The 24,201-nt window shown below is 44.7% G+C and overlaps 1 protein-coding gene and 2 long non-coding RNA genes across 3 annotated transcripts; all 3 read right to left on the bottom strand.

Annotated features, from left to right (window-relative positions):
- Nucleotides 1-143: 143 nt before the first annotated feature.
- Nucleotides 144-10,143, bottom strand: LOC138239468 (mucin-2-like; the record flags this gene model as incomplete). Its single annotated transcript, XM_069191677.1, has 10 exons — nt 10,124-10,143; nt 9,837-9,912; nt 8,614-8,657; nt 8,328-8,403; nt 7,747-7,790; nt 7,474-7,543; nt 6,723-6,766; nt 6,450-6,535; nt 1,803-6,250; nt 144-1,634 (listed from the first exon to the last, which is right to left on the bottom strand). Coding segments are annotated over exons 8-10 (5,952 nt in total), but the record flags the coding sequence as incomplete, so codon positions are not given.
- A 1,158-nt stretch (nt 10,144-11,301) lies between these two features.
- On the bottom strand, nt 11,302-13,151 carry LOC138239443 (uncharacterized). Its single transcript, XR_011189915.1, has 4 exons — nt 13,108-13,151; nt 12,821-12,896; nt 11,593-11,636; nt 11,302-11,381 (listed from the first exon to the last, which is right to left on the bottom strand). It is a non-coding gene; the product is annotated as an uncharacterized lncRNA (long non-coding RNA).
- A 1,138-nt stretch (nt 13,152-14,289) lies between these two features.
- LOC138239442 (uncharacterized) lies at nt 14,290-16,135 on the bottom strand. Its single transcript, XR_011189914.1, has 4 exons — nt 16,092-16,135; nt 15,805-15,880; nt 14,577-14,620; nt 14,290-14,365 (listed from the first exon to the last, which is right to left on the bottom strand). It is a non-coding gene; the product is annotated as an uncharacterized lncRNA (long non-coding RNA).
- Between the last annotated feature and the right edge of the window lie 8,066 nt (nt 16,136-24,201).

Here is a 24,201-nt window from a genome sequence, read left to right as displayed (position 1 = left end):
GTGGTAATAGGTGTTGTAGTAGGTGTTGTAGTTGGAGTGGTAGTTTTGGTGGTAGTAGGTGTTGTAGTAGGAGTGGTAGTAGGTGTTGTAGTAGGAGTGGAGGTTTTGGTGGTAGTAGGTGTTGTAGTTGGAGTGGTAGTTTTGGTGGTAGTAGGTGTTGTAGTAGAAGTGGTAGTTTTGGTGGTAGTAGGTGTGTTAGTTGGAGTGGTAGTTTTGGTGGTAGTAGGTGTTGTAGTAGAAGTGGTGGTAGTTGGAGTGGTAATTTTGGTGGTAGTAGGTGTTGTAGTTGGAGTGTTAGTTTTGGTGGTAGTAGGTGTTGTAGTTGCAGTAGAGAGAGCCTCAGGTTTGTTTGGAGTGGGGGCCTCAGGCGTGGTTGTAGAGGGGGCCTCAGGCGTGGTTGTAGAGGGGGCCTCAGGCGTGGTTGTAGAGGGGAACTCAGGTGTGGTTGGAGTGGGGGCCTCAGGCGTGGTTGTAGAGGGGGCCTCAGGCGTGGTTGTTGAGGGGGCCTCGGGCGTGGTTGTAGAGGGGGCCTTGGGCGTGGTTGGAGTGGGGGCCTCGGGCGTGGTTGGAGTGGGGGCCTCGGGCGTGGTTGTAGAGGGGGCCTCGGGCGTGGTTGTAGAGGGGGCCTCGGGCGTGGTTGTAGAGGGGAACTCGGGCGTGGTTGTAGAGGGGGCCTCGGGCGTGGTTGTAGAGGGGGCCACAGGCGTGGTTGTAGAGGGGGCCTCGGGCGTGGTTGTAGAGGGGAACTCGGGCGTGGTTGTAGAGGGGGCCACAGGCGTGGTTGTAGAGGGGGCCTCAGGCGTGGTTGTAGAGGGGGCCTCAGGCGTGGTTGTAGAGGGGGCCTCAGGCGTGGTTGTAGAGGGGGCCACAGGCGTGGTTGTAGAGGGGGCCTCAGGCGTGGTTGTAGAGGGGGCCTCGGGCGTGGTTGTAGAGGGGGCCACGGGCGTGGTTGTAGAGGGGGCCTCGGGCGTGGTTGTAGAGGGGGCCTCGGGCGTGGTTGTAGAGGGGGCCTCGGGCGTGGTTGTAGAGGGGAACTCGGGCGTGATTGCAGAGGGGGCCTCGGGCGTGGTTGCAGAGGGGGCCTCAGGCGTGGTTGTAGAGGGGGCCACAGGCGTGGTTGTAGAGGGGGCCTCAGGCGTGGTTGTAGAGGGGGCCTCAGGCGTGGTTGTAGAGGGGGCCTCAGGCGTGGTTGTAGAGGGGGCCACAGGCGTGGTTGTAGAGGGGGCCTCGGGCGTGGTTGTAGAGGGGAACTCGGGCGTGATTGCAGAGGGGGCCTCAGGCGTGGTTGTAGAGGGGGCCTCAGGCGTGGTTGTAGAGGGGGCCACAGGCGTGGTTGTAGAGGGGGCCTCGGGCGTGATTGCTGAGGGGGCCTCGGGCGTGGTTGCAGAGGGGGCCTCGGGCGTGGTTGCAGAGGGGAACTCAGGCGTGGTTGTAGAGGAGGCCACAGGCGTGGTTGTAGAGGGGAACTCAGGCGTGGTTGTAGAGGAGGCCTCAGGCGTGGTTGTAGAGGGGGCCTCAGGCGTGGTTGTAGAGGGGGCCTCAGGCGTGGTTGTAGAGGAGGCCTCAGGCGTGGTTGTAGTGGAGGGCACAAGCGTGGTTGTAGAGGGGGCCTCAGGCGTGGTTGTAGAGGGGAACTCAGGCGTGGTTGTAGAGGGGGCCACAGGCGTGGTTGTAGAGGGGAACTCAGGCGTGGTTGTAGAGGGGGCCTCAGGCGTGGTTGTAGAGGGGGCCTCAGGCGTGGTTGTAGAGGAGGCCTCAGGCGTGGTTGTAGAGGGGAACTCAGGCGTGGTTGTAGAGGAGGCCTCAGGCGTGGTTGTAGAGGGGGCCTCAGGCGTGGTTGTAGAGGGGGCCTCAGGCATGGTTGTAGAGGGGAACTCAGGCGTGGTTGTAGAGGAGGCCTCAGGCGTGGTTATGGAGGGAGCCTCAGGCGTGGTTGTAGAGGGGGCCTCAGGCGTGGTTGTAGAGGGGGCCTCAGGCGTGGTTGTAGAGGGGAACTCAGGTGTGGTTGTAGAGGGGAACTCAGGTGTGGTTGGAGTGGGGGCCTCAGGCGTGGTTGTAGAGGGGGCCTCAGGCGTGGTTGTAGAGGGGGCCTCAGGCGTGGTTGTAGAGGGGGCCTCAGGCGTGGTTGTAGAGGGGGCCACAGGCGTGGTTGGAGTGGGGGCCTCAGGCGTGGTTGTAGAGGGGGCCTCGGGCGTGGTTGGAGTGGGGGCCTCGGGCGTGGTTGGAGTGGGGGCCTCGGGCGTGGTTGCAGAGGGGGCCTCGGGCGTGGTTGCAGAGGGGGCCTCGGGCGTGGTTGCAGAGGGGGCCTCGGGCGTGGTTGCAGAGGGGGCCACGGGCGTGGTTGGAGTGGGGGCCTCGGGCGTGGTTGGAGTGGGGGCCTCGGGCGTGGTTGGAGTGGGGGCCTCGGGCGTGGTTGTAGAGGGGGCCTCGGGCGTGGTTGTAGAGGGGGCCTCGGGCGTGGTTGTAGAGGGGGCCTCGGGCGTGGTTGTAGAGGGGGCCTCGGGCGTGGTTGGAGTGGGGGCCTCGGGCGTGGTTGTAGAGGGGGCCTCGGGCGTGGTTGTAGAGGGGGCCTCGGGCGTGGTTGTAGAGGGGGCCTCGGGCGTGGTTGGAGTGGGGGCCTCGGGCGTGGTTGCAGAGGGGGCCTCGGGCGTGGTTGCAGAGGGGGCCTCGGGCGTGGTTGCAGAGGGGGCCTCGGGCGTGGTTGTAGAGGGGGCCTCAGGCGTGGTTGTAGAGGGAGTGGGGGCCTCGGGCGTGGTTGTAGAGGGAGTGGGGGCCTCGGGCGTGGTTGGAGTGGGGGCCTCGGGCGTGGTTGCAGAGGGGGCCTCGGGCGTGGTTGCAGAGGGGGCCTCGGGCGTGGTTGCAGAGGGGGCCTCGGGCGTGGTTGCAGAGGGGGCCTCGGGCGTGGTTGTAGAGGGGGCCACAGGCGTGGTTGGAGTGGGGGCCTCAGGCGTGGTTGTAGAGGGGGCCTCAGGCGTGGTTGTAGAGGGAGTGGGGGCCTCGGGCGTGGTTGGAGTGGGGGCCTCGGGCGTGGTTGTAGAGGGGGCCTCGGGCGTGGTTGTAGAGGGGGCCTCGGGCGTGGTTGCAGAGGGGGCCACAGGCGTGGTTGGAGTGGGGGCCTCAGGCGTGGTTGTAGAGGGGAACTCGGGCGTGGTTGTAGAGGGGGCCTCGGGCGTGGTTGTAGAGGGGGCCACAGGCGTGGTTGGAGTGGGGGCCTCGGGCGTGGTTGTAGAGGGGGCCTCGGGCGTGGTTGCAGAGGGGGCCTCGGGCGTGGTTGCAGAGGGGGCCTCGGGCGTGGTTGTAGAGGGGAACTCAGGCGTGGTTGTAGAGGGGAACTCAGGCGTGGTTGTAGAGGGGGCCTCAGGCGTGGTTGTAGAGGGGAACTCGTGCGTGGTTGCAGAGGGGGCCTCGGGCGTGGTTGCAGAGGGGGCCTCGGGCGTGGTTGTAGAGGGGGCCTCGGGCGTGGTTGTAGAGGAGGCCTCGGGCGTGGTTGTAGAGGGGAACTCGGATGTGGTTGGAGTGGTGTCCTCAGGCGTGGTTGTAGAGGAGGCCACAGGCGTGGTTGTAGAGGGGAACTCGGATGTGGTTGGAGTGGGGGCCTCAGGCGTGGTTGTAGAGGGGAACTCAGGCGTGGTTGTAGAGGAGGCCTCAGGCGTGGTTGTAGAGGAGGCCTCAGGCGTGGTTGTAGAGGGGAACTCAGGCGTGGTTGTAGAGGGGGCCACAGGCGTGGTTGGAGTGGGGGCCTCAGGCGTGGTTGTAGAGAGGGCCTCAGGCGTGGTTGTAGAGGGAGTGGGGGCCTCGGGCGTGGTTGGAGTGGGGGCCTCGGGCGTGGTTGTAGAGGGGGCCTCGGGCGTGGTTGTAGAGGGGGCCTCGGGCGTGGTTGCAGAGGGGGCCACAGGCGTGGTTGGAGTGGGGGCCTCAGGCGTGGTTGTAGAGGGGGCCTCGGGCGTGGTTGTAGAGGGGGCCTCGGGCGTGGTTGTAGAGGGGAACTCGGGCGTGGTTGTAGAGGGGGCCTCGGGCGTGGTTGTAGAGGGAGCCTCGGGCGTGGTTGTAGAGGGGGCCACAGGCGTGGTTGGAGTGGGGGCCTCGGGCGTGGTTGTAGAGGGGGCCTCGGGCGTGGTTGTAGAGGAGGCCTCAGGCGTGGTTGCAGAGGGGGCCTCGGGCGTGGTTGCAGAGGGGGCCTCGGGCGTGGTTGCAGAGGAGGCCTCGGGCGTGGTTGGAGTGGGGGCCTCAGGCGTGGTTGTAGAGGAGGCCTCAGGCGTGGTTGTAGAGGAGGCCTCAGGCGTGGTTGCAGAGGGGGCCTCGGGCGTGGTTGCAGAGGGGGCCTCGGGCGTGGTTGCAGAGGAGGCCTCGGGCGTGGTTGTAGAGGGGAACTCGGGTGTGGTTGGAGTGGGGGCCTCAGGCGTGGTTGTAGAGGAGGCCACAGGCGTGGTTGTAGAGGGGAACTCAGGCGTGGTTGTAGAGGAGGCCTCAGGCGTGGTTGTAGAGGGGAACTCGTGCGTGGTTGTAGAGGAGGCCTCAGGCGTGGTTGTAGAGGGGAACTGGTGCGTGGTTGTAGAGGGGGCCTCGGGCGTGGTTGCAGAGGGGGCCTCGGGCGTGGTTGCAGAGGGGGCCTCGGGCGTGGTTGTAGAGGGGGCCTCGGGCGTGGTTGTAGAGGAGGCCTCGGGCGTGGTTGTAGAGGGGAACTCGGATGTGGTTGGAGTGGTGTCCTCAGGCGTGGTTGTAGAGGAGGCCACAGGCGTGGTTGTAGAGGGGAACTCAGGCGTGGTTGTAGAGGAGGCCTCAGGCGTGGTTGTAGAGGGGAACTCGTGCGTGGTTGTAGAGGAGGCCTCAGGCGTGGTTGTAGAGGGGGCCTCAGGCGTGGTTGTAGAGGGAGCCTCAGGCGTGGTTGTAGAGGAGGCCTCAGGCGTGGTTGTAGAGGGGAACTCAGGCGTGGTTGTAGAGGGGGCCACAGGCGTGGTTGGAGTGGGGGCCTCAGGCGTGGTTGTAGAGGGGGCCTCAGGCGTGGTTGTAGAGGAGGCCTCAGGCGTGGTTGTAGAGGGGGCCTCAGGCGTGGTTGTAGAGGGGGCCTCAGGCGTGGTTGTAGAGGAGGGCACAAGCGTGGTTGTAGAGGGGGCCTCAGGCGTGGTTGTAGAGGGGAACTCAGGCGTGGTTGTAGAGGGGGCCACAGGCGTGGTTGTAGAGGGGAACTCAGGCGTGATTGTAGAGGGGAACTCAGGCGTGGTTGTAGAGGAGGCCTCAGGCGTGGTTGTAGAGGGGAACTCAGGCGTGGTTGTAGAGGAGGCCTCAGGCGTGGTTGTAGAGGAGGCCTCAGGCATGGTTGTAGAGGGGAACTCAGGCGTGGTTGTAGAGGAGGCCTCAGGCGTGGTTATGGAGGGAGCCTCAGGCGTGGTTGTAGAGGGGGCCTCAGGCGTGGTTGTAGAGGGGGCCTCAGGCGTGGTTGTAGAGGGGGCCTCAGGCGTGGTTGTAGAGGGAGCCTCAGGCATGGTTGTAGAGGAGGCCTCAGGCGTGGTTGTAGAGGGGAACTCAGGTGTGGTTGTAGAGGGAAACTCAGGCGTGGTTGGAGTGGGGGCCTCAGGCGTGGTTGGAGTGGGGGCCTCAGGCGTGGTTGTAGAGGGGGCCTCAGGCGTGGTTGTAGAGGGGGCCTCAGGTGTGGTTGTAGAGGGGGCCTCAGGCGTGGTTGTAGAGGGGGCCTCAGGCGTGGTTGTAGAGGGGGCCTCAGGCGTGGTTGTAGAGGGGAACTCAGGCGTGGTTGTAGAGGGGGCCTCAGGCGTGGTTGTAGAGGGGGCCTCAGGCGTGGTTGTAGAGGGGAACTCAGGTGTGGTTGTAGAGGGGGCCTCAGGCGTGGTTGTAGAGGGGGCCTCAGGCGTGGTTGTAGAGGGGGCCACAGGCGTGGTTGTAGAGGGGGCCACAGGCGTGGTTGTAGAGGGGGCCTCAGGCGTGGTTGTAGAGGGGAACTCAGGTGTGGTTGTAGAGGGGGCCACGGGCGTGGTTGTAGAGGGGGCCACGGGCGTGGTTGTAGAGGGGGCCACGGGCGTGGTTGTAGAGGGAGTGGGGGCCTCGGGCGTGGTTGGAGTGGGGGCCTCAGGCGTGGTTGTAGAGGGGGCCTCAGGCGTGGTTGTAGAGGGGGCCTCAGGCGTGGTTGTAGAGGAGGCCTCGGGCGTGGTTGTAGAGGGAGTGGGGGTAGCTGTGGTTGTAGTGTTAGCCGGAATTGTGGTTGTAGAAGTTCCTTTGGTTGTCTGCAGTTTCAGTCCTATATTTGTGAAAATTGAACATTAAGACATAATATATATTTCATATTTAGAAGGTCAGTGAATTCTTCAGGGAAGAGCACTATCCTTATAGTGAGTTGTAATATGAGAGTGCATTAAATTAGCCTTCCTTCTATGCTTGCTCTCTACTTGGTGTTAGTAATAATCAGGTAGTCACACTGTCAGGAAGGTGAAACCTACCTCTTAGGGTCATCGTAACATGGACAGCAGTCACGTTTTGGAAGATCAGTGATTCACCAGTGGTCGGTAGAAAGACATGCAGAGTTCTAAGGAGTAAGACAGAGAGCACAATCAGTTAACTAAAATGTAAGTGATGATTTCATAGCCTGTAGTACAATGTGTTGTTATTTTTAGAATATTGATCATTTTTGGAGACCTGAGGGTTTCTCTCATTCTGTCACAAGTAATCAAGACTGTGCAGTTGCTACTAAATAAGGAAAGAAGTTTACGTACGTCAGTGTTTCAGGAGGAGGGGACACCACTGTAGTCAGAGTCTCCTGTGATAGGAAGAGAAATGAGAATGGACATGAAATGAGGACTTGAGGACACAGTCGTTTTGATGTACAGTACTGTAGTTCTCAAAGAGTGATCAGAGGAGAAACTCTGACACATTGTAAAGCTCCTCATTTTCTCACTCTGCACTCTACACACTGCACGGTATATACAGAGTATACAGACAGCACACACAAAGCAAGTACAAAGCACACAGTATATACACAGAACACTATACAGCACAGTATACACATAGCTCTGGATGATTCCTGTCTGTAGCTCAGGAGACATTTGCACATCAAACGTTCCAAACATAGACATACGTCAGAGTCAGGCATTGTGCCCAGCTCTATTAAAAACAAAATAGGGGAATTTGGCTCACACAATCTTTCTATCTCTGACACCCTTGTGTACAGTTCAAACCCATGTGAGAATCCTACTTTCGAGTCCATCGCCTGGTGCCATCATCCCACAGGTGCTTTATATAAGTCATTGAGGATTTTGTCATTACATTTCTGACTCCTTCATGGGAAGTTCAAAAACAATTTAAGAAGACAACTGGATGGAATTAAAAAAACACTCCTTGCATTAACGGTGTTAACAAAATGAATGAGATCCAACAAAAGGAACATGGGTGTCACACGCAATACTGGTTCAGTACAACACAAAGGAGGTAGGAAACAAAGTGTAAGGATTGAAAAGCTCTCCTTACTGTTGGCCTTGTAGTGGTGGAAGTAAAAGGCTCTTCTTCTCCTGACCCTGAAGAGTGATTGTCCTCAATTCTGTGAAGAGGAGAAGCAGTAGAATCAAACAACCTGGAAAAAGATAACTTGCATTTTGGTTTGACAAATAGGAAGACTATATTGCGAGGTACTTCTTAGAGGTATTTGTTAGTCCACTTACTTGAATATAACACGAACTAACAGATGAGTAGTTTAGCAGTATAGAACTTCTCATTTGGAGATGAGTAAATGACATCACTTACGTGTGTGTTGTTGGAGAGGAGGTCCCTCTTGTAGTCGTTGTCAGCTGTGAGAGGGATGGAAATGGGCACAAAAGAGAGAGAGATGAGGACAGAGCTGGGACAGGATTCAATGGAGAAAAGTACACGGTCTTCATTTTGTTCTTTTTTTATCACAAATTCAAAAGAAGGTTTTAAGAACAAGCATATAGGTTTAGTACAGTATGTATATATTCTGACTGAATATAGTTTAAAGTGGAACTGCGCCCCATATTTTGTTTACTACTGAACTACTAATTTACAATAGAAACAGTATTCAAAAATCACAATGTGGGTGTCCCAGTAATATATGATACCACTTGAATTCATTGTACGCTGGTAAGGACACAATCTATGCGGTCCACTCCTTCGTTTAACTGTGGACCTTGTAGCAACTGGGCACACCTTGGATTTTAACATTTAAAATGACACAGCGGAGAAATTAAAAAGAAGTAGTATTCAAGAAGGAGAATGTGGGTCTCCCAGTGATCTGTAACACCCGTTCAGTATGATATTCTGTACACCGGTAAGGACCCAACGTATGTAGTTTCAGAACCACTCCTTACTTTAGCTGTGGACCTTGTAGTAACTGGGATGTAGGGCTCTTCTATCCCTGAATCTGTAACATCGTCACGCTTAGTTCTGTGAAGAGAGACAGAGAAGAAGAGTGGGATCAGTCAACCTGGCAAAATGTTTCTTACATCTGGTTTTGAATTGAGAACCTTTGAAATTGAGGGATGTTATATTTGTAGTTGTTACTCCTCCATCAGTGTACAGCACACAGCTATATCTCAGCAGTTTTTTATTAGAATTAAACTATACACTCGTATAAAAGCTTGTGACATCACTTACGTGTGTGTTGTTGAAGTGGTGGTCACTCTTGTAGTCGTAGTCGGCTGCAAGAGGGATGGAAATGGGCACAAAGAAGACAGAGAGACAATGTTGAGGACAGAGGACAAGTGTAAACAAAGAACAATTCTAAACATTTTACACTCAGCATACAGATAGTCAATAATTAGTAATAAGTCACTTTGGTGCATATTTTCCTAACTTGTCTTGAAATCATATCATTGCTTACAGCACCTAATGTAAAAGTGCTATACAGTGTAAATAGGATAGGTGTGTACCTTTGCCTTTATTCGATGAATCCAGGAATCAACAGGGAATATTACACTGTCTTCATGTTATTATGTTTAGCATAAATGTAAAAGAGTATTTGAAGGATAGCCCTCTACGTTAAGTATGTATATATTCTTTCTTCTAATTTAAAGTAGAACCAATCCCCATTTTGTAATATTTAACCAATATCAGACATACATTTTAAAATTCACAATGACCCATGTAATTATATTTCTTGAGCAAGGGGACCAATAATGACTGAAATATAAGGGACCCAGTATAGATCCCTGTGGAACACCTGACGTACATTTTTCCAGCTGGATATGCACATATATCAACAGAACTAATACTTTGATGCTCAGAGAGGTAACATTAAAACAATAACAGTAACACAGCTTGTAGAACAACCTCTCTATCCACGTAACTGGAATGCCCTCATTTATAGAACAGAAGGCTGCATTGGGACATGAAAGAGTTAATGAAGATCCTGCACCAGAATCTGTTTACATGAGAAGATCAATAGCTGCTTTAACAGGTGCGGACTGAATAATATTGAATATTTGAGAGATCTCTTAAAGGTTTGAGAAGTGTTAATTCACTCCAGCAGCAATTTGTGATATGTTCAGAATACAACATCATTGCCTAACGTCTGCATAAGACGAGGAAATGAAGACTGGCGCTGAACTGAACTCCTTCTATAGTATTACAACCAGGATTTGTTGAGAACTGACTAGAAAGCTGTACGACTCAACACTGTACATTGTAATTTTGAGCCAAAGGACTGATTTATTATACTCAGTGCCAAGTGATTGGGACCCAGACACAGAAGAAATTAAAAAGAAGAAGTATTCAAGAAGGAGAATGTGGGTCTCCCAGTGATCTGTAATACCCGTTCAGTATGATATTCTGTACACCGGTAAGGACCCAACGTATGTAGTTTCAGAACCACTCCTTACTTTAGCTGTGGACCTTGTAGTAACTGGGATGTAGGGCTCTTCTATCCCTGAATCTGTAACATCGTCACGCTTAGTTCTGTGAAGAGAGACAGAGAACAAGAGTGGGATCAGTCAACCTGTCAAAATGTTTCTTACATCTGGTTTTTGAATTGAGAACCTTTGAAATTGAGGGATGTTATATTTCTAGTTGTTACTCCTCCATCAGTGTACAGCACACAGCTATATCTGAGCAGTTTATTATCAGAATGAAACTATACACTCGTATAAAAGCTTGTGACATCACTTACGTGTGTGTTGTTGAAGTGGTGGTCACTGTTGTAGTCGTAGTCGGCTGCGAGAGGGATGGAAATGGGCACAATGAAGACAGAGAGACAATGTTGAGGACAGAGGACAAGTGTAAACAAAGAACAATTCTAAACATTTTACACTCAGCATACAGATAGTCAATAATTAGTAATAAGTCACTTTGGTGCATATTTTCCTAACTTGTCTTGAAATCATATCATTGCTTACAGCACCTAATGTAAAAGTGCTATACAGTGTAAATAGGATAGGTGTGTACCTTTGCCTTTATTCGATGAATCCAGGAATCAACAGGGAATATTACACTGTCTTCATGTTATTTTGTTTAGAATAAATGTAAAAGAGTATTTGAAGGACATCCCTCTACGTTAAGTATGTACATATTCTGATTTCTTCTAATTTAAAGCAGAACCAATCCCCATTTTGTAATATTTAACCAATATCAGACATACATTTTAAAATTCAAAATGACCCATGTAATTATATTTCTTGAGCAAGAGGAGCGATAATGACTGAAATATAAGGGACCAAGTATGGATCCCTGTGGAACACCAGACGTACATGTTGCTCAGAGAGGTAACATTAAAACAATAACAGTAACACAGCTTGTAGAACAAGCTCTCTATCCACGTAACTGGAATGCCCTCATTTACAGAACAGAAGGCTGCAATGGGACATGAAAGAGTTAATGAAGATCCTGCACCAGAATCTGTTTACATGAGAAGATCAATAGCTGCTTTAACAGGTGTGGACTGAATAATATTGAATATTTGAGAGATCTCTTAAAGGTTTGAGAAGTGTTTATTCACTCCAGCAGCAATTTGTGATATGTTCAGAATACAACATCATTGCCTAACGTCTGCATAAGACGAGGAAATGAAGACTGGCGCTGAACTGAACTCCTTCTATAGTATTACAGCCAGGATTTGTTGAGAACTGACTAGAAAGCTGTACGACTCAACACTGTACATTGTAATTTTGAGCCAAAGGACTGATTTATTATACTCAGTGCCAAGTGATTGGGACCCAGACACAGAAGAAATTAAAAAGAAGAAGTATTCAAGAAGGAGAATGTGGGTCTCCCAGTGATCTGTAATACCCGTTCAGTATGATATTCTTTACACCGGTAAGGACCCAATGTATGTAGTTTCAGAACCACTCCTTACTTTAGCTGTGGACCTTGTAGTAACTGGGATGTAGGGCTCTTCTATCCCTGAATCTGTAACATCATCACGCTTAGTTCTGTGAAGAGAGACAGAGAACAAGAGTGGGATCAGTCAACCTGGCCAAATGTTTCTTACATCTGGTTTTTGAATTGAGAACCTTTGAAATTGAGGGATGTTATATTTGTAGTTGTTACTCCTCCATCAGTGTACAGCACACAGCTATATCTCAGCAGTTTTTTATCAGAATTAAACTATACACTCGTATAAAAGCTTTGGACATCACTTACGTGTGTGTTGTTGAAGTGGTGGTCACTCTTGTAGTCGTAGTCGGCTGCAAGAGGGATGGAAATGGGCACAAAGAAGACAGAGAGACAATGTTGAGGACAGAGGACAAGTGTAAACAAAGAACAATTCTAAACATTTTACACTCAGCATACAGATAGTCAATAATTAGTAATAAGTCACTTTGGTGCATATTTTCCTAACTTGTCTTGAAATCATATCATTGCTTACAGCACCTAATGTAAAAGTGCTATACAGTGTAAAGAGGATAGGTTTGTACCTTTGCCTTTATTCGATGAATCCAGGAATCAACAGGGAATATTACACTGTCTTCATGTTATTTTGTTTAGAATAAATGTAAAAGAGTATTTGAAGGACATCCCTCTACGTTAAGTATGTATATATTCTGATTTCTTCTAATTTAAAGTAGAACTAAAATCCCCATTTTGTAATATTTAACCAATATCAGACATACATTTTAAAATTCAAAATGACCCATGTAATTATATTTCTTGAGCAAGAGGAGCGATAATGACTGAAATATAAGGGACCCAATATAGATCCCTGTGGAACACCAGACGTACATTTTTCCAGCTGTATATGCACATATATCAACAGAACTAATACTTTGATGCTCAGAGAGGTAACATTAAAACAATAACAGTAACACAGCTTGTAGAACAACCTCTCTATCCACGTAACTGGAATGCCCTCATTTACAGAACAGAAGGCTGCATTGGGACATGAAAGAGTTAATGAAGATCCTGCACCAGAATCTGTTTACATGAGAAGATCAATAGCTGCTTTAACAGGTGCGGACTGAATAATATTGAATATTTGAGAGATCTCTTAAAGGTTTGAAAAGTGTTAATTCCCTCCAATAGCAATTTGTGATATGTTCAGAATACAACATCATTGCCTAACGTCTGCATAAGACAAGGAAATGCAGACTGGGGCTGAACTGAACTCCTTCTATAGTATTACAGCCAGGATTTGTTGAGAACTGACTAGAAAGCTGTACGACTCAACACTGTACATTGTAATTTTGAGCCAAAGGACTGATTTATTATACTCAGTGCCAAGTGATTGGGATCCAGACACAGAAGAAATTAAAAAGAAGAAGTATTCAAGAAGGAGAATGTGGGTCTCCCAGTGATCTGTAACACCCGTTCAGTATGATATTCTGTACACTGGTAAGGACCCAATGTATGTAGTTTCAGAACCACTCCTTACTTTAGCTGTGGACCTTGTAGTAACTGGGATGTAGGGCTCTTCTATCCCTGAATCTGTAACATCGTCACGCTTAGTTCTGTGAAGAGAGACAGAGAACAAGAGTGGGATCAGTCAACCTGGCCAAATGTTTCTTACATCTGGTTTTTGAATTGAGAACCTTTGAAATTGAGGGATGTTATATTTCTAGTTGTTACTCCTCCATCAGTGTACAGCACACAGCTATATCTCAGCAGTTTTTTATTAGAATTAAACTTTACACTCGTATAAAAGCTTGTGACATCACTTACGTGTGTGTTGTTGGAGAGGTGGTCACTCTTGTAGTCGTAGTCGGCTGCGAGAGGGATGGAAATGGGCACAAAGAAGACAGAGAGACAATGTTGAGGACAGAGGACAAGTGTAAACAAAGAACAATTCTAAACATTTTACACTCAGCATACAGATAGTCAATAATTAGTAATAAGTCACTTTGGTGCATATTTTCCTAACTTGTCTTGAAATCATATCATTGCTTACAGCACCTAATGTAAAAGTGCTATAAAGTGTAAATAGGATAGGTTTGTACCTTTGCCTTTATTCGATGAATCCAGGAATCAACAGGGAATATTACACTGTCTTCATGTTATTTTGTTTAGAATAAATGTAAAAGAGTATTTGAAGGACATCCCTCTACGTTAAGTATGTATATATTCTGATTTCTTCTAATTTAAAGTAGAACCAATCCCCATTTTGTAATATTTAACCAATATCAGACATACATTTTAAAATTCAAAATGACCCATGTAATTATATTTCTTGAGCAAGAGGAGCGATAATGACTGAAATATAAGGGACCAAGTATGGATCCCTGTGGAACACCAGACGTACATGTTGCTCAGAGAGGTAACATTAAAACAATAACAGTAACACAGCTTGTAGAACAAGCTCTCTATCCACGTAACTGGAATGCCCTCATTTACAGAACAGAAGGCTGCAATGGGACATGAAAGAGTTAATGAAGATCCTGCACCAGAATCTGTTTACATGAGAAGATCAATAGCTGCTTTAACAGGTGCGGACTGAATAATATTGAATATTTGAGAGATCTCTTAAAGGTTTGAGAAGTGTTTATTCACTCCAGCAGCAATTTGTGAAATGTTCAGAATACAACATCATTGCCTAACGTCTGCACAAGACGAGGAAATGAAGACTGGCGCTGAACTGAACTCCTTCTATAGTATTACAGCCAGGATTTGTTGAGAACTGACTAGAAAGCTGTACGACTCAACACTGTACATTGTAATTTTGAGCCAAAGGAGTGATTTATTATACTCAGTGCCAAGTGATTGGGACCCAGACACAGAAGAAATTAAAAAGAAGAAGTATTCAAGAAGGAGAATGTGGGTCTCCCAGTGATCTGTAATACCCTTTCAGTATGATATTCTGTACACCGGTAAGGACCCAACGTATGTAGTTTCAGAACCACTCCTTACTTTAGCTGTGGACCTTGTAGTAACTGGGATGTAGGGCTCTTCTATCCCTGAATCTGTAACATTGTCACGCTTAGTTCTGTGAAGAGAGACAGAGAACAAGAGTGGGATCAGTCAACCTGGCAAAATGTTTCTTACATCTGGTTTTTGAATTGAGAACCTTTGAAATTGAGGGATGTTATATTTGTAGTTGTTACTCCTCCATCAGTGTACAGCACACAGCTATATCTCAGCAGTTTTTTATCAGAATTAAACTATACACTCGTATAAAAGCTTGTGACATCACTTACGTGTGTGTTGTTGAAGTGGTGGTCACTCTTGTAGTCGTAGTCGGCTGCAAGAGGGATGGAAATGGGCACAAAGAAGACAGAGAGACAATGTTGAGGACAGAGGACAAGTGTAAACAAAGAACAATTCTAAACATTTTACACTCAGCATACAGATAGTCAATAATTAGTAATAAGTCACTTTGGTGCATATTTTCCTAACTTGTCTTGAAATCATATCATTGCTTACAGCACCTAATGTAAAAGTGCTATACAGTGTAAAGAGGATAGGTGTGTACCTTTGCCTTTATTCGATGAATCCAGGAATCAACAGGGAATATTACACTGTCTTCATGTTATTTTGTTTAGAATAAATGTAAAAGAGTATTTGAAGGACATCCCTCTACGTTAAGTATGTATATATTCTGATTTCTTCTAATTTAAAGTAGAACTAAAATCCCCATTTTGTAATATTTAACCAATATCAGACATACATTTTAAAATTCAAAATGACCCATGTAATTATATTTCTTGAGCAAGAGGAGCGATAATGACTGAAATATAAGGGACCCAATATAGATCCCTGTGGAACACCAGACGTACATTTTTCCAGCTGTATATGCACATATATCAACAGAACTAATACTTTGATGCTCAGAGAGGTAACATTAAAACAATAACAGTAACACAGCTTGTAGAACAACCTCTCTATCCACGTAACTGGAATGCCCTCATTTACAGAACAGAAGGCTGCATTGGGACATGAAAGAGTTAATGAAGATCCTGCACCAGAATCTGTTTACATGAGAAGATCAATAGCTGCTTTAACAGGTGCGGACTGAATAATATTGAATATTTGAGAGATCTCTTAAAGGTTTGAGAAGTGTTTATTCACTCCAGCAGCAATTTGTGAAATGTTCAGAATACAACATCATTGCCTAACGTCTGCATAAGACGAGGAAATGAAGACTGGCGCTGAACTGAACTCCTTCTATAGTATTACAGCCAGGATTTGTTGAGAACTGACTAGAAAGCTGTACGACTCAACACTGTACATTGTAATTTTGAGCCAAAGGAGTGATTTATTATACTCAGTGCCAAGTGATTGGGACCCAGACACAGAAGAAATTAAAAAGAAGAAGTATTCAAGAAGGAGAATGTGGGTCTCCCAGTGATCTGTAATACCCTTTCAGTATGATATTCTGTACACCGGTAAGGACCCAACGTATGTAGTTTCAGAACCACTCCTTACTTTAGCTGTGGACCTTGTAGTAACTGGGATGTAGGGCTCTTCTATCCCTGAATCTGTAACATTGTCACGCTTAGTTCTGTGAAGAGAGACAGAGAACAAGAGTGGGATCAGTCAACCTGGCAAAATGTTTCTTACATCTGGTTTTTGAATTGAGAACCTTTGAAATTGAGGGATGTTATATTTGTAGTTGTTACTCCTCCATCAGTGTACAGCACACAGCTATATCTGAGCAGTTTATTATCAGAATGAAACTATACACTCGTATAAAAGCTTGTGACATCACTTACGTGTGTGTTGTTGAAGTGGTGGTCACTCTTGTAGTCGTAGTCGGCTGCAAGAGGGATGGAAATGGGCACAAAGAAGACAGAGAGACAATGTTGAGGACAGAGGACAAGTGTAAACAAAGAACAATTCTAAACATTTTACACTCAGCATACAGATAGTCAATAATTAGTAATAAGTCACTTTGGTGCATATTTTCCTAACTTGTCTTGAAATCATATCATTGCTTACAGCACCTAATGTAAAAGTGCTATACAGTGTAAAGAGGATAGGTGTGTACCTTTGCCTTTATTCGATGAATCCAGGAATCAACAGGGAATATTACACTGTCTTCATGTTATTTTGTTTAGAATAAATGTAAAAGAGTATTTGAAGGACATCCCTCTACGTTAAGTATGTATATATTCTGATTTCTTCTAATTTAAAGTAGAACCAATCCCCATTTTGTAATATTTAACCAATATCAGACATACATTTTAAAATTCAAAATGACCCATGTAATTATATTTCTTGAGCAAGAGGAGCGATAATGACTGAAATATAAGGGACCCAATATAGATCCCTGTGGAACACCAGACGTACATTTTTCCAGCTGTATATGCACATATATCAACAGAACTAATACTTTGATGCTCAGAGAGGTAACATTAAAACAATAACAGTAACACAGCTTGTAGAACAACCTCTCTATCCACGTAACTGGAATGCCCTCATTTATAGAACAGAAGGCTGCATTGGGACATGAAAAAGTTAATGAAGATCCTGCACCAGAATCTGTTTACATGAGAAGATCAATAGCTGCTTTAACAGGTGCGGACTGAATAATATTGAATATTTGAGAGATCTCTTAAAGGTTTGAAAAGTGTTAATTCACTCCAATAGCAATTTGTGATATGTTCAGAATACAACATCATTGCCTAACGTCTGCATAAGACAAGGAAATGCAGCCTGGGTCTGAACTGAACTCCTTCTATAGTATTACAGCCAGGATTTGTTGAGAACTGACTAGAAAGCTGTACGACTCAACACTGTACATTGTAATTTTGAGCCAAAGGACTGATTTATTATACTCAGTGCCAAGTGATTGGGATCCAGACACAGAAGAAATTAAAAAGAAGAAGTATTCAAGAAGGAGAATGTGGGTCTCCCAGTGATCTGTAACACCCGTTCAGTATGATATTCTGTACACTGGTAAGGACCCAATGTATGTAGTTTCAGAACCACTCCTTACTTTAGCTGTGGACCTTGTAGTAACTGGGATGTAGGGCTCTTCTATCCCTGAATCTGTAACATCATCACGCTTAGTTCTGTGAAGAGAGACAGAGAACAAGAGTGGGATCAGTCAACCTGGCCAAATGTTTCTTACATCTGGTTTTTGAATTGAGAACCTTTGAAATTGAGGGATGTTATATTTCTAGTTGTTACTCCTCCATCAGTGTACAGCACACAGCTATATCTCAGCAGTTTTTTATTAGAATTAAACTATACACTCGTATAAAAGCTTGTGACATCACTTACGTGTGTGTTGTTGGAGAGGTGGTCACTCTTGTAGTCGTAGTCGGCTGCGAGAGGGATGGAAATGGGCACAAAGAAGACAGAGAGACAATGTTGAGGACAGAGGACAAGTGTAAACAAAGAACAATTCTAAACATTTTACACTCAGCATACAGATAGTCAATAATTAGTAATAAGTCACTTTGGTGCATATTTTCCTAACTTGTCTTGAAATCATATCATTGCTTACAGCACCTAATGTAAAAGTGCTATAAAGTGTAAATAGGATAGGTGTGTACCTTTGCCTTTATTCGATGAATCCAGGAATCAACAGGGAATATTACACTGTCTTCATGTTATTTTGTTTAGAATAAATGTAAAAGAGTATTTGAAGGACATCCCTCTACGTTAAGTATGTATATATTCTGATTTCTTCTAATTTAAAGTAGAACCAATCCCCATTTTGTAATATTTAACCAATATCAGACATACATTTTAAAATTCAAAATGACCCATGTAATTATATTTCTTGAGCAAGAGGAGCGATAATGACTGAAATATAAGGGACCAAGTATGGATCCCTGTGGAACACCAGATGTACATGTTGCTCAGAGAGGTAACATTAAAACAATAACAGTAACACAGCTTGTAGAACAAGCTCTCTATCCACGTAACTGGAATGCCCTCATTTACAGAACAGAAGGCTGCAATGGGACATGAAAGAGTTAATGAAGATCCTGCACCAGAATCTGTTTACATGAGAAGATCAATAGCTGCTTTAACAGGTGTGGACTGAATAATATTGAATATTTGAGAGATCTCTTAAAGGTTTGAGAAGTGTTTATTCACTCCAGCAGCAATTTGTGATATGTTCAGAATACAACATCATTGCCTAACGTCTGCATAAGACGAGGAAATGAAGACTGGCGCTGAACTGAACTCCTTCTATAGTATTACAGCCAGGATTTGTTGAGAACTGACTAGAAAGCTGTACGACTCAACACTGTACATTGTAATTTTGAGCCAAAGGACTGATTTATTATACTCAGTGCCAAGTGATTGGGACCCAGACACAGAAGAAATTAAAAAGAAGAAGTATTCAAGAAGGAGAATGTGGGTCTCCCAGTGATCTGTAATACCCGTTCAGTATGATATTCTTTACACCGGTAAGGACCCAATGTATGTAGTTTCAGAACCACTCCTTACTTTAGCTGTGGACCTTGTAGTAACTGGGATGTAGGGCTCTTCTATCCCTGAATCTGTAACATCATCACGCTTAGTTCTGTGAAGAGAGACAGAGAACAAGAGTGGGATCAGTCAACCTGGCCAAATGTTTCTTACATCTGGTTTTTGAATTGAGAACCTTTGAAATTGAGGGATGTTATATTTGTAGTTGTTACTCCTCCATCAGTGTACAGCACACAGCTATATCTGAGCAGTTTATTATCAGAATGAAACTATACACTCGTATAAAAGCTTGTGACATCACTTACGTGTGTGTTGTTGAAGTGGTGGTCACTCTTGTAGTCGTAGTCGGCTGCAAGAGGGATGGAAATGGGCACAAAGAAGACAGAGAGACAATGTTGAGGACAGAGGACAAGTGTAAACAAAGAACAATTCTAAACATTTTACACTCAGCATACAGATAGTCAATAATTAGTAATAAGTCACTTTGGTGCATATTTTCCTAACTTGTCTTGAAATCATATCATTGCTTACAGCACCTAATGTAAAAGTGCTATACAGTGTAAAGAGGATAGGTGTGTACCTTTGCCTTTATTCGATGAATCCAGGAATCAACAGGGAATATTACACTGTCTTCATGTTATTTTGTTTAGAATAAATGTAAAAGAGTATTTGAAGGACATCCCTCTACGTTAAGTATGTATATATTCTGATTTCTTCTAATTTAAAGTAGAACTAAAATCCCCATTTTGTAATATTTAACCAATATCAGACATACATTTTAAAATTCAAAATGACCCATGTAATTATATTTCTTGAGCAAGAGGAGCGATAATGACTGAAATATAAGGGACCCAATATAGATCCCTGTGGAACACCAGACGTACATTTTTCCAGCTGTATATGCACATATATCAACAGAACTAATACTTTGATGCTCAGAGAGGTAACATTAAAACAATAACAGTAACACAGCTTGTAGAACAACCTCTCTATCCACGTAACTGGAATGCCCTCATTTACAGAACAGAAGGCTGCATTGGGACATGAAAGAGTTAATGAAGATCCTGCACCAGAATCTGTTTACATGAGAAGATCAATAGCTGCTTTAACAGGTGCGGACTGAATAATATTGAATATTTGAGAGATCTCTTAAAGGTTTGAAAAGTGTTAATTCACTCCAATAGCAATTTGTGATATGTTCAGAATACAACATCATTGCCTAACGTCTGCATAAGACAAGGAAATGCAGACTGGGGCTGAACTGAACTCCTTCTATAGTATTACAGCCAGGATTTGTTGAGAACTGACTAGAAAGCTGTACGACTCAACACTGTACATTGTAATTTTGAGCCAAAGGACTGATTTATTATACTCAGTGCCAAGTGATTGGGATCCAGACACAGAAGAAATTAAAAAGAAGAAGTATTCAAGAAGGAGAATGTGGGTCTCCCAGTGATCTGTAACACCCGTTCAGTATGATATTCTGTACACTGGTAAGGACCCAATGTATGTAGTTTCAGAACCACTCCTTACTTTAGCTGTGGACCTTGTAGTAACTGGGATGTAGGGCTCTTCTATCCCTGAATCTGTAACATCATCACGCTTAGTTCTGTGAAGAGAGACAGAGAACAAGAGTGGGATCAGTCAACCTGGCAAAATGTTTCTTACATCTGGTTTTTGAATTGAGAACCTTTGAAATTGAGGGATGTTATATTTCTAGTTGTTACTCCTCCATCAGTGTACAGCACACAGCTATATCTGAGCAGTTTATTATCAGAATGAAACTATACACTCGTATAAACGCTTGTGACATCACTTACGTGTGTGTTGTTGAAGTGGTGGTCACTCTTGTAGTCGTAGTCGGCTGCAAGAGGGATGGAAATGGGCACAAAGAAGACAGAGAGACAATGTTGAGGACAGAGGACAAGTGTAAACAAAGAACAATTCTAAACATTTTACACTCAGCATACAGATAGTCAATAATTAGTAATAAGTCACTTTGGTGCATATTTTCCTAACTTGTCTTGAAATCATATCATTGCTTACAGCACCTAATGTAAAAGTGCTATACAGTGTAAAGAGGATAGGTGTGTACCTTTGCCTTTATTCGATGAATCCAGGAATCAACAGGGAATATTACACTGTCTTCATGTTATTTTGTTTAGAATAAATGTAAAAGAGTATTTGAAGGACATCCCTCTACGTTAAGTATGTATATATTCTGATTTCTTCTAATTTAAAGTAGAACCAATCCCCATTTTGTAATATTTAACCAATATCAGACATACATTTTAAAATTCAAAATGACCCATGTAATTATATTTCTTGAGCAAGAGGAGCGATAATGACTGAAATATAAGGGACCCAATATAGATCCCTGTGGAACACCAGACGTACATTTTTCCAGCTGTATATGCACATATATCAACAGAACTAATACTTTGATGCTCAGAGAGGTAACATTAAAACAATAACAGTAACACAGCTTGTAGAACAACCTCTCTATCCACGTAACTGGAATGCCCTCATTTATAGAACAGAAGGCTGCATTGGGACATGAAAGAGTTAATGAAGATCCTGCACCAGAATCTGTTTACATGAGAAGATCAATAGCTGCTTTAACAGGTGCGGACTGAATAATATTGAATATTTGAGAGATCTCTTAAAGGTTTGAAAAGTGTTAATTCACTCCAATAGCAATTTGTGATATGTTCAGAATACAACATCATTGCCTAACGTCTGCATAAGACAAGGAAATGCAGACTGGGTCTGAACTGAACTCCTTCTATAGTATTACAGCCAGGATTTGTTGAGAACTGACTAGAAAGCTGTACGACTCAACACTGTACATTGTAATTTTGAGCCAAAGGACTGATTTATTATACTCAGTGCCAAGTGATTGGGATCCAGACACAGAAGAAATTAAAAAGAAGAAGTATTCAAGAAGGAGAATGTGGGTCTCCCAGTGATCTGTAACACCCGTTCAGTATGATATTCTGTACACTGGTAAGGACCCAATGTATGTAGTTTCAGAACCACTCCTTACTTTAGCTGTGGACCTTGTAGTAACTGGGATGTAGGGCTCTTCTATCCCTGAATCTGTAACATCATCACGCTTAGTTCTGTGAAGAGAGACAGAGAACAAGAGTGGGATCAGTCAACCTGGCCAAATGTTTCTTACATCTGGTTTTTGAATTGAGAACCTTTGAAATTGAGGGATGTTATATTTCTAGTTGTTACTCCTCCATCAGTGTACAGCACACAGCTATATCTCAGCAGTTTTTTATTAGAATTAAACTATACACTCGTATAAAAGCTTGTGACATCACTTACGTGTGTGTTGTTGGAGAGGTGGTCACTCTTGTAGTCGTAGTCGGCTGCGAGAGGGATGGAAATGGGCACAAAGAAGACAGAGAGACAATGTTGAGGACAGAGGACAAGTGTAAACAAAGAACAATTCTAAACATTTTACACTCAGCATACAGATAGTCAATAATTAGTAATAAGTCACTTTGGTGCATATTTTCCTAACTTGTCTTGAAATCATATCATTGCTTACAGCACCTAATGTAAAAGTGCTATAAAGTGTAAATAGGATAGGTTTGTACCTTTGCCTTTATTCGATGAATCCAGGAATCAACAGGGAATATTACACTGTCTTCATGTTATTTTGTTTAGAATAAATGTAAAAGAGTATTTGAAGGACATCCCTCTACGTTAAGTATGTATATATTCTGATTTCTTCTAATTTAAAGTAGAACCAATCCCCATTTTGTAATATTTAACCAATATCAGACATACATTTTAAAATTCAAAATGACCCATGTAATTATATTTCTTGAGCAAGAGGAGCGATAATGACTGAAATATAAGGGACCAAGTATGGATCCCTGTGGAACACCAGACGTACATGTTGCTCAGAGAGGTAACATTAAAACAATAACAGTAACACAGCTTGTAGAACAAGCTCTCTATCCACGTAACTGGAATGCCCTCATTTACAGAACAGAAGGCTGCAATGGGACATGAAAGAGTTAATGAAGATCCTGCACCAGAATCTGTTTACATGAGAAGATCAATAGCTGCTTTAACAGGTGTGGACTGAATAATATTGAATATTTGAGAGATCTCTTAAAGGTTTGAGAAGTGTTTATTCACTCCAGCAGCAATTTGTGATATGTTCAGAATACAACATCATTGCCTAACGTCTGCATAAGACAAGGAAATGCAGACTGGCGCTGAACTGAACTCCTTCTATAGTATTACAGCCAGGATTTGTTGAGAACTGACTAGAAAGCTGTACGACTCAACACTGTACATTGTAATTTTGAGCCAAAGGACTGATTTATTATACTCAGTGCCAAGTGATTGGGACCCAGACACAGAAGAAATTAAAAAGAAGAAGTATTCAAGAAGGAGAATGTGGGTCTCCCAGTGATCTGTAATACCCGTTCAGTATGATATTCTTTACACCGGTAAGGACCCAATGTATGTAGTTTCAGAACCACTCCTTACTTTAGCTGTGGACCTTGTAGTAACTGGGATGTAGGGCTCTTCTATCCCTGAATCTGTAACATCATCACGCTTAGTTCTGTGAAGAGAGACAGAGATCAAGAGTGGGATCAGTCAACCTGGCCAAATGTTTCTTACATCTGGTTTTTGAATTGAGAACCTTTGAAATTGAGGGATGTTATATTTGTAGTTGTTACTCCTCCATCAGTGTACAGCACACAGCTATATCTGAGCAGTTTATTATCAGAATGAAACTATACACTCGTATAAAAGCTTGTGACATCACTTACGTGTGTGTTGTTGAAGTGGTGGTCACTCTTGTAGTCGTAGTCGGCTGCAAGAGGGATGGAAATGGGCACAAAGAAGACAGAGAGACAATGTTGAGGACAGAGGACAAGTGTAAACAAAGAACAATTCTAAACATTTTACACTCAGCATACAGATAGTCAATAATTAGTAATAAGTCACTTTGGTGCATATTTTCCTAACTTGTCTTGAAATCATATCATTGCTTACAGCACCTAATGTAAAAGTGCTATACAGTGTAAAGAGGATAGGTGTGTACCTTTGCCTTTATTCGATGAATCCAGGAATCAACAGGGAATATTACACTGTCTTCATGTTATTTTGTTTAAAATAAATGTAAAAGAGTATTTGAAGGACATCCCTCTACGTTAAGTATGTATATATTCTGATTTCTTCTAATTTAAAGTAGAACTAAAATCCCCATTTTGTAATATTTAACCAATATCAGACATACATTTTAAAATTCAAAATGACCCATGTAATTATATTTCTTGAGCAAGAGGAGCAATAATGACTGAAATATAAGGGACCCAATATAGATCCCTGTGGAACACCAGACGTACATTTTTCCAGCTGTATATGCACATATATCAACAGAACTAATACTTTGATGCT

Source organism: Lepisosteus oculatus, chromosome 6 (genome assembly GCF_040954835.1).
Source record: "Lepisosteus oculatus isolate fLepOcu1 chromosome 6, fLepOcu1.hap2, whole genome shotgun sequence".
Taxonomy (NCBI): domain Eukaryota; kingdom Metazoa; phylum Chordata; class Actinopteri; order Semionotiformes; family Lepisosteidae; genus Lepisosteus; species Lepisosteus oculatus.
The sequence above is the reverse complement of the archived record's forward strand: the minus strand, read 5'-3'. Positions and strand labels throughout refer to the sequence as shown.